The sequence below is a fragment of the Chrysochloris asiatica genome, unplaced genomic scaffold (genome assembly GCF_000296735.1).
Source record: "Chrysochloris asiatica unplaced genomic scaffold, ChrAsi1.0 scaffold00036, whole genome shotgun sequence".
NCBI classification, from domain to species: Eukaryota; Metazoa; Chordata; class Mammalia; order Afrosoricida; family Chrysochloridae; genus Chrysochloris; species Chrysochloris asiatica.
Window position 1 is genome coordinate 11,596,283 of NW_006408554.1, and position 10,830 is coordinate 11,607,112.

Below are 10,830 nucleotides of genomic sequence, written 5' to 3' on the forward strand. Positions count from 1 at the left end.
GCCCAGGATTGGACATTGTTTCGTTCTGCTGTGCATGGGGTCGCTATGAGTCGGTTCCGACTCGATGGCACCTGACAACAACAACAACAACAATTATTTTTCTGGTGTTGTCTGATTTCAGCCAAGATCCATGTGATGTCAGCAATGATATCCCTAGTTCCACGGCTTCTTCTGAATCTGGCTTGAACTTCTGGAAGTTCTCTGTTAATGTATGCTTGCAGTTGTTTCTGTATTCCCTTTAGTAAAACTTAACTTGCATGGGATATCAAAGATACTGTCCAATGATTTCTGTATTCCCTTGCATCACCTCTCTTTGGAATGGGCCCACATACGGATCTCTTCCAGTCAGTTTTCAATTTTTATTCCATCAATTCCTGGTGCCTTATTCTTTGCCAATTCCTTCAGTGCACCTTGGACTTCTTCAATATCATTGGCTCTTGAGCATGTGCTACCTCTTGAAATGGTAAATCTGCTGCACAAGGCCTTTTTAAAGTGTTGAAAAGCAAAGATCAGCTTGAGGACTAAGGTGCACTTGACCCAAGCCCTGGTATTTTCAGTAACCTCATATGTATATGAAAGCTGGACAGTGAATAAGGAAAGTCATAGAAAAATCAATGCATTTGAGTTAGAGGAGAAAGTGCCATGGGCTGCCAGAAGAACAAACAGATTTGTGTTGGATGAAATGCCGCCAGGGTGTTCCTTGGAGGCCAGGATGGCCAAATTTTGTCTCTCATACTTTGAACATATTGTCAGAAGGGACCAGTCACTGGAGAAGGATATCATGTTTGGTAAAATGGAGGGTCAGAGAAAAAGAAGAAGACCTCTAATGAGATAGATGGATTGGCAAAGTTGCGGCAGTGATGGGGTCAGGTTTAGCAACGATTGTGAGGCTGGTACAGGACCAGGCAGTGTTTTGTTCTGTTGTGTTTAGGGTCGCAATGGGTCGGTGCCGACTCAGTGGAACCTAACAACAACAACAACAAACAACCAAGGTTCTTTTCTAGTCTCCGGTAGCCAGTGGTGGCCACATTAAGGATTTCCCCATAGAAGTCCTCTGTGAAGGTCTGAATGATAGGAGTTTCCATGGACGTTTTCATATTGTAGTGTGGGATCTATCCTCATCCCCATCTTATGGACATCTCTACATCCGACACTGGTCCAACCCTAATAAATGCCAGTGGATACATAAGCAAGAAGATTATCTATTACAAGCTTAGGAAAATTAGCTGTGGGGATGCCCAGCTGTTTGGAGCCTCTGCTGAAGGCCCACACCACTGGACCACAACACAAATATGGCAAAGACCTCATGACGCTGCTGATTTGGGGTGCATCCAGCAGACCTGGAGTCGAAGTACCCAGGCCAGCTGGGCAGGTGCATAGTGGGTTGAACTGGGCCAGTTCCTCATACTGACCCACCAGAAGCTGTTGGGCAACTCTCTCTTGCTTTTTTGAGCATCTACTTAATTCGTGAAACCTCAAGATGTTCCAAGTTCATCTTGAATTTTCCCCTGGAATCAACCACTTTTCCCAAGGACCTTTGGCTTCTGATTGGAGAAGGATGTTTAGAAACAAGATCTCTGTGGCTAGGTGTGTTCATTGCTGCTGGGTTATTCTTCTTTTAGGTCCTCAGCAGATAGATCTAGGAAACATATGTCCATACACTGGCAACCCCCATCTATTTATTGGTACATATTAAAGTCCATATATTTATTTCTGTTTAATGTGTTCAATCCTTTTATACACATAAAATAATTGTAGAATTGCTAGTCTATACCACTAGCAAAAGTAAATTTATTAAGTACAGTAGAAGACTTATGTTTAATTCTTTTAGTCTTTAGCTTTATCCAGTGAAAATCATGTCTTCTGAAGCTACTTAAAGTAGTTCCTTTCTTCCCTTCACTCTTTAGTGGGCTTATGTTATTTGTAATATAATAAGATTCATTTGTTACTGTTGGTTTTCTATTTTGATATTTCCACCCCCACATGCTGGTTGGTTTTAATTGCTTTTTATTATTATTACTGTTTTCTTTATTGTGAACTGAGTGATAGTTTGCATGGGAGAATGTCGTCTTTATACCATTGTTTCATTGCAGTGATTACAGTCTCCTTAATGCATCATCATTCAACAGTATTTGCTTCCATTCCCTCTGTTTTTCTTTTCTGGGTTTGGGGGTGGGGATGGGGAGATGTACACAAAAACACTCAAGAATATATAATAATTTAAACAACCAAAGGGCACATTCTGCAAGTCTGCCTCCTGGCCGCCAGTACTCAGTCCCTCTCTTTCCATGAATCTAGAGTCCTTAGCTGCTCCCTCTCTCCATGTCCCCATCTCTGCTTCCATCTGTAGTGTCACTGCTTCTGTGTATAGGGTCCTGCATTCTGCTTGTGCTCTTCTCCCTTGATGGTCCTAGGGTCCTGTGTTTCTGAACTGTAAGATTAACTACGTCCCGATTTTTGTTAGAAAACTTTTACCTTTACAGTTGTGACAGTCACAGTTAGTCTTGATAAGTTACTCACTATTGACTCATAAGAATCTTATCCCCATCTCTTTTCAACAGACCCATCTAGACAAGATGAACACTCTTCAGTGGGGACTCTTTCTTCCTTCACATACTCTTAAACTAAACTCCCTCTTGAAACCTTGTAAGCCAATCACTTTGTGTCTTTCTCACCCCTCATTTTTGGTAGCCGATATCTAAGTTGCCCGTCCCTATATATCCTGTATACAGAGGGGATAGGATTGATACTTTATATAAAGACTCCTTCCTTCTCTGTTAGTATTTTGAGCTAGTACTTCCATGAGTATGGGTCAGGTTCATCAAATTTTAACAGTTTACCCTCATTTCTTTTATCAAAAATGGTTTTTATTTTCTATCTTCCTCTAGTCGAGTTTTGATTATCTAGCCTTCGAAGCTATGTTAAGTAGGTACTACCTGCAAGTTTGTGTTCTTGTACATCTCTCCTCACTTCATACCAGCTGGATGCTTGACTCTCAGCTCTAGCCCTCTGTGGCTATGTCCTTGTCCATGGGCTCAGGAGTCCCCACGTCTCACCACACTTTGGACCAACCAGCCCTTCCTCTTCTCTCTCATCTCCAGGTCAGCGGGAGTCTATGGATCGTGGTTGAACTCAGCCCATTTCTTCATTGCTGGGTTTCCCCCATTCCACTCACCAGTAGACCAATGTGGTCGCCAGCAAGCTTACATGCCTGCTTATGTATTTCCTTTGAATTTCAGTCTTAGAGGGGGGTTTTATCCTGAAGGAACTTGATTGCTTGCCTTGATAGCTTCCCTGTGAATAACTTGATTATTCTTGTTGTAGCCAATCATACTGCCGTTTTTGTTTTGGGTTTTTCTGGCTGATTTTTCTTTGAAGATATATCTTCTGTTGCTTTAGCTGTTGTCCCACCTCAGAACGTTCTGGCTGGGGCTCAGGATTCCACCTAAGGTTCTACACACTGCAAAGGCTCCGCAAGAAGCCTGTTTCACTGGGCAAGTTGTAGAACCCCTTATAGATATTCCAGTCAGTTTTAGGCTTACAAGCTTTCTGTAATCATGTTTCCCGACATACTTTTCTACCCCACTCAAGTGTCTATTTTACAATAGTAGGCAAAGGAAACTAATATTCATAAGACAGTAAAGCATATTAGGGCTTTATTTGCTTTAAAAAGATTTTTGGATTTGAAAAGCCATCTTCTGGGTTAAGAATGTGTGTCTTTAAGTCAAAATTTGTAGGTAAGTTGCAACAGGTACATATGGTTCTTATTATTCTTTAGTACAAGAAAAGGTTTGAAGCCTTTTTCTTGATTTAAAAGCTACATAGTGCAGCAAGTGAAGGTGATTGTGATGAAGTATTTGTTGGGAGTTGGAACTGGTTCAGTCGTGTTAAAGTGAAGGCAGATATATATAACATTAAGGCACATGTACAAATTGTTGGTAAGTCAGTTGTTCACAGGACTTTACTATGATGTATTAGTGTGAGCTATGCAAAGGTATATTGCCATACCCCACTCATTTTTACCATCCTATTTCTACCTTCTTTCCACCCCTTTGATATAGTTAATCTCTTTAGTTTTGGGTTTATTCTTCTTGAATATCTTTTGCACAAATAAGAAGATATATGTATAGTTTCATATATCATTGTCTTTCTCACATGAAGGGTTGCATCTTCTTTATTACTTATCTATTGCAAGTAACAAGTTACCTCCAAAATTTAATTGTGTAAAACATCAAACATTTATTTTCTCTCACGGTTCCAGAGTATCTGGAATCTAAGAGCGTGTTAGCTGAGTGGTTCTGACTCAGGATTTCTTAGGAAGCATTAGTTAGGCTGTCTGCTGGGATGTATTCATTTAAAGTCTTGGTTGAACTAGAAGAAATATGCTTTTAAGCTTACTCATGCTTTTTCACATCACATTGTCATGGTAAGCATTCCATATTACTTCTTAGAGATCTTCCTTAACCTTTTTTTTTTTTGCAGATGGTGGACTCCTGGTGTGGTGCTGTAGGATCAGCACTGGACTGCGAACCACCAGGTCAGCAGTTCAAACCCACCAGCTGCTCCTCGGAAACCCTATACAGGGTCGATATGAGTCGGAACCGACTCGACTCGACGGCACTTAACAACACTTGACCCCCAGCAACAGTGTACCATAGTGACCATTCAGTTACTCTCCTATGTATTGGCATTAAGTTATTTCTAATATTTTGCAAACGAAAACAGTGACTTTGCTGATTTTTTTAGGAAGTGATTGAATACTATTTAAATTTTTGATAATAGAAATACAAGCTTTATTTATTTGTTAAGCAAGTTTGTATTGCATTCTATATGTGCTATTGGCACCATAATAGGCCTCAGGTAGACAGAGATGAATAAAATATTCTTGGCCATGACCTTTAACCATCTTACAAACTGTGGAGTATGGATTTTGTATAAAAATTATACAAATAAATATATAGCTGAATTTTATGATAAAGATTATGAACATATTTCATGTCATGGATGATAAATACTTCTGTTTTGAGTAAATTATGTATCAGTTGGAAAAAGAGACTGATTTAACTTATATATTTGCTAAAATCTTTTCCAGGCTAAAAAGTCTGCTACTTGTAACCTTAACCCCATTCCTCACTCCCCCACTCCCCACCCCTTCAAGTCTAAAAAGCCAGAGTTTATTATAGAAGGTTCAATCCTAAAATAATTCAACCTCAGTAATTAATTTGTTCCTCGAAAACAGTGGTTCTCAACTAGATGTGCATTGAGACATTTTTTATCGTCATGATTGGGGAGCTGTTACTGACATAGTGGCAGCTAGAGGCTAGGGATATTACTAAACATTCTACAGAGTACTAGATAATCGCTGTCCGTTTACCCCAAGAATTACACTCCAAAATATCTGTAGTGCTAAAGCTGAGAAACCCTGCTCTAAAAAGGACAAAATTATATGGAAAATGTTTGAAGGCTTGTTTTCGTGGAATAATAGGTCTTCTTTTTTTCAAGGATATTGCTAGAATTTCTACAACTCTGTAAATAGAACAGCTAGAATTCTACTCCTTATCTGTGATTCCAGAGCATGCACTTTCCCATGGTGCTGACTGGTTGAAATTGGACTGAGGTGGAATTAGATTCCTTACTGTTAATTTTGAAATTGCGTTTTTCACAAATGTTCTGAAACAATTGTGCTTATTTTGCCCATCAGTTTTCTTAGCTATAAAATGAGGAATTTGGACCATGTAGATAGTAAGACTCTTTTTACCTTTTAGTAATTAAATTATTTTAAAATTTTATTAAATGTATATAATTAATTAGGTCTAGTACTTCTGTAAATTGTAGAATATTACTGGGGAATATGAAATATTTATATTTGATGCTGTAAAATATTTTTCTCTGAAAATTAGTTCTGTTAAGAATCATCCATATCAGATCATGAGGATCAAAGAGAAGTATGTAAAAGTAATAAAGTACAAAAAATAAAAAGTCTCTGATCCTGACAAATGATCGCAGAGCGTCTTATAAGTGAGTCAACTTTACAATAATTTTGTACATAGTAATAATTCTTCTAAAATGAAATTGGAACATTGGTATATATAGTTGTTTTCATACTGATTATATGACTAACTGGATAAAGACTTTTAAGCCCACATTGCAACTCTGTTATTTTGTAATGAAAAGATGTTGACAGGATAATGTAAGAGCATGTTATAGAAGATCTACATGAAAAGTTTTACTCTTGTCTCACATTTGGTCATTTTCAAACCTCTCCTTCTTTTATAGGTAACCCTCATTAGTTTCTTGTGTATCTTTCTAGATTTTAGTATTGTATCAGCAAAAATGAATATGTATACATACATGTATAAGTGTATGGAGATACATACACACACATAAATGTTACTGTTAGTTGAACCTTTGAGTCTGTTCAGACTCATGACAACTTCTTGAGAACTCCATAGGGTTTTAGAGACTGACCTTTATGAATCAGATTACCAAATGTATCATCCTAGATTCCTCTGGAGGATTGAAACTTGCAGACTCTTAGCCAGTTGTTGAGCACTTAACCATTAGTTCTACCCAGGAGATGTAGTATATAGCATACTCAAGAGGTATGTATATAGTATAAAAAATAAGTATATATATGTATATATATAAAAAAAATGAGTATATATATGTAAATGTATACTCCCCTGTCTACTTTTATATAGTGATTTATTTTGTTCTTATTTCAGTCTTAGTGGAACTTTTGTTTGACGTTCACTAAATCCACTTTTGGTAACAATCCATTATTACTGTAAGGATTTTTTTTAATTACCTTAATTTATTTTTATTTTTTGTTTTCTTAATACATTTACATCTTTTAGATACCAAAAAGGATGTTTTTGATCTCTGTTTATGTGTACCAGTGCCACTAACAATTGTCATTGTTACTATTTTTTTGTGTGTTCTTAATTATTTTTATGTTGTTTCTGGTAGACTGACTGTAGTTTCCAAGCCTAGAAACAAGGTAGCACCCTGTTACTCAAAGGAATCATAATTAGATTATTATACACTTGTATATTTTAAACACTTTGTTTTACTAATATTGGAAATTATTTCTTTTCAGTTGCAGGAAGCCAAACAAATGGAAAAAGAAAGGCATCGGCAGCATCATTTGCTGCTGCAATCTCCAGTTAGCCATCATGAGCCGGAATCACCTCAACTCAGATATCTGCCACCTCAGCCTGTTGATCATTTGTCCCAAGAACATGAGGGGGACCTTGAACCCCATGGAAATGATGTGGATAAAAGCCTTCAGGATGACACAGAGCCTGAAAATGGATCTGATCTTTCCAGTGCCGAAAATGAACAGACTGAAGCTGATCAGGCAACTGCAGCTGAAAGTAATCTTCCTGAAAGGGGCATGGGATGAGTGTGTGTGTGTTTTAAGGGAAGCACATAGGGATTAGAGTTTTTGGTGAAGAAACGTGGGGAGGGAAATAGGACTTAATTGATACTAGACACATTATAGTGATTGTGGACTTTTCCCATTCTAGGTGGCATAGTTACTTTGACATCAAACCATAAGGCAATTTTAATGGTACTATGCATTCATTAGTATCTTATGAGCAGTATGATGGATGGACCTACAACTTTGGAGAAGATATAAAAAGTCACAAATGCCTCTTACATGTTATATAGGAACTATGTTTTTTTCTTGATTAATTTCTTAGCAAACGGACCAATTTACGAAGATTTTCTAGAATATGACTGAAATTTATAGGCAATTATTGTTATCAGTTTAGAAAAATATTGTGATTATGCTAAAATGAAGTACCGAAATTAAATTTAAGCAAAAGTATTTGAGTAGCCAACTACACAGAAAATAAATTTCATTTATTTCTATCCAGATATGTATTAATCACTAGAATTGAGATGTTCTCTGAAAGTACTTTATATAAGTAAATTAATTTTAAGAAAAATTACAAGATTATAAAAATTTAGTATTTTCCTTACTTTAATGTCAGTCTTTTCCAAGCATTATTCTCAACTTTAGCTGGTCTGTGTAACTTCCATGAAGTTTAGGTTGTCTTTTCATTCTCTTGAGTTTGCTGTCTAAGAATCATAGAGATTTTGTTGCTTGACTAAAATCATAGAGATTCTGTTGCGTGTCCAAATTCTGGTTTCATGAACTAGGATGGTTGGATATAGTTATAATTCATCTGATGTCTATGATTTTACTTCACTTTGAGAAAAGATACACACACACACACAAACACATAACCATACCCTTTTCATGATTTTTGTTATTGAAGGATTCTCTGGGCAAATTTTCTTTTTTTTTTTTTTGTAGAAACCAAAACTTATTAGTGGTTACCAGGGCCAGGAAGGAGGAGGAAAGAAGTCGTCGTTTCAGGAGCACTGAGTTTCTGCTAATTACGATAGAATCATTTGGAAACAGATAGTAGTGATGGTTGCACAGTAGAATGGATGTACTCAACCTCACTGAGTTGCACAGATGAAAGTGTGGAATTTGCAAATGTTTATTCAATATATTATTACAACAATAAAAAAACAAAAACAGAATAGATACAGAAATACACAGGGAAAAAAAGACAGACGCTGTATCACAATGAAAACAGATCCAGCTATAATCCAAGGAACACCAAGGATCACTGGCAGCTACTATAAGCTAAAAGAGGCAAAACAGGACCTTCTCCTAGTGCAGAAATTCTGAATTCAGACTTCTAGCCTTCTGAACTGTGAGAAAATGCATTTCCGTTCTTTATAGCTAACCCCTTTTTTTTAAGGTTTTTATTGTGGACCAAGTGAATGTTTACAGGGCGGATCATCAGTTTTAAATTAAACAAATCATACATACACCTTGCTTCATTACAATCATTATAATCCCCTCCATGTACCATCAGTTACCAGCATTTCTCTCTGTCCACTTTAGCTTTTTTTTTTTTTTAAATAAAACACTCAGGCATATATAATGATTTACACCTCCAAAGGACACATTCTGCAAGTCTGCCTATTGGCCACCAGCTCTTAGTCCCTCTCTTCCCATGAATCTAGAGTCCTCAGCTGCTCCCTCTCTGCATGTCCCCATCTCTGCCTCCATCTCTGGCGTTGCTCCTTCTCTAGATAAGGTCCTGCATTCTGCTTGTGCTCTTCTCCCTTGATGGTCTTAGGGTCCTCTGTTTCTGGACTGTAAGATTAACTACTCCCCTGTTTTTGTTACAAAACTTCTACCTTTACAATTATGACAGTCACAATTAGTCATGATAACAATTATTCGCTATTGAATCCTACGACTCTTATCCCCATCTCTTTTCACCAAACCCATCTAGACAAGATGAAAACTATCCAGTGGGGACTCTTTCTTTCCCCCCCCATATTCTTAAACTAAACTCCCTCTTGAAACCTTGTAGGCCAGTCACTTCGTGCCTCTCTTGCCCCCTCATATTACATAGCCAGTGTCTAAGTTGCCCATCCCTATCTACCCTGTGTACAGAGGGAATAGCAATGATACTTCATGTGAAGACTCCTTCCCTCTCTGTTGGAATTTGGAGTTACTACCTCTATGAATATAGGCCAGGTTCATCAAATTGTAACAATTTACCCTTGTTTCCATTATTTAAAAAAAAAAAATTTTTTTTTGTTTTGTTTTTGTAATCTTGCGCTAGTTGAGTTCTGATTATCAAGCCATCGAGGCTAGGTCAAATGTGTACTGTACACAAGTTTGGGTGTTCTTGTGCATCTCTCCTCACTTCATGTCAGCTGGATACTTCACTCTCAGCTCCTAACCCTCTGTGGCTATGTCCTTGTCCATGGGCTCAAGTGTCCTCAGGTTTCACCACACTTTGGACCAACCAGCCCTTCCTCTTCTCTCTCATCTCCAGGTCATTGGGAGTCAATGGACTGTGGTTGAACTCAGCCCATTTCTTCATTGCTGCCTTTCCCCCTCTTCCACTCATCAGTAGACCAATGTGGTCACCAGCAAGCTTACATGCCTGTTTGTGTGTTCCCTTTGAGTTTCAGTCTTGGAGGGGAGTTTGTCCTGACAGAACTTGATTGCTTGCCTTGATGTCTTCCTGGTGAACAACTTGCTTATTCTTGTAGTAGCCAGACATGCTGACATTTTTGTTTTGGGTTTTTCCTGATGATCTTTCTTTGAAGATATATCTTCTGTTGCTCTAGCTGTTCTAGGCTGGCTTTGCTAGTGAGAATGTCCCACCTCAGAAGGTTTTGGATGGAACTCAGGATTCCACCTAAGGTCCTATACTCTGCATAGGCTCTGCAAGAGGCCTATTACACTTGGCAAGTTCTAGAAACCCTTTTATGTATTCCAGTCAGTTTTAGGCTGAAGATGGGCTTACAAGTTTTCTGTAATCATGTTTCCCAACATTCCTTTCTATCCCACTCAAGTGTCTATTTTACAATAGTAGGCAAGGGAAACCAATATTTATAAGACAGTCAATTATTTTAGTATTATTTCCCTTCTTCAAGCTATGCCTAGCTCCCTGTATCACAGAGTCCTGTTGTTCCAAGGTTGAGCATGTGTCACTATTTACCTCTGTCCCACTTAGGTCATGCAAACCTGTCTCAGTGTTTCCCTATCTATCATGTTCTTCCACTTCCTCCCCCTTCTTGTATTGCCCTCCCCCAACACCCAAACTAAAACCCTCACCCTAACCCCACTGTTGTGGTTACCTTATATTCCATTAACTCTTCCCTCCATTTAAGACAGTCTATTTTATCCTGTAATCTACCTGACCTTCCCACCACCTGGATCTCTGTTCCTCTGTGTTTACCTTCTTTCACATTGTAATTGTTTTGTTCACAGACTGACCT

General features: G+C 38.1%; 1 protein-coding gene and 1 pseudogene across 1 annotated transcript in view; one reads left to right on the forward strand and one right to left on the reverse strand.

Annotated features, from left to right (window-relative positions):
- Nucleotides 1–1,308, reverse strand: part of LOC102817473 — a 4,333-nt pseudogene extending 3,025 nt beyond the window's left edge.
- ARFGEF1 (ADP-ribosylation factor guanine nucleotide-exchange factor 1 (brefeldin A-inhibited)) overlaps nt 1–10,830 on the forward strand; it is a 209,742-nt gene that overhangs the window by 80,514 nt on the left and 118,398 nt on the right. Inside the window, exon 6 of the mRNA XM_006860037.1 lies at nt 7,100–7,376. Within this exon, the coding sequence (XP_006860099.1) occupies nt 7,100–7,376 (277 nt within the window). The remainder of the gene's footprint in view (nt 1–7,099; nt 7,377–10,830) is intronic.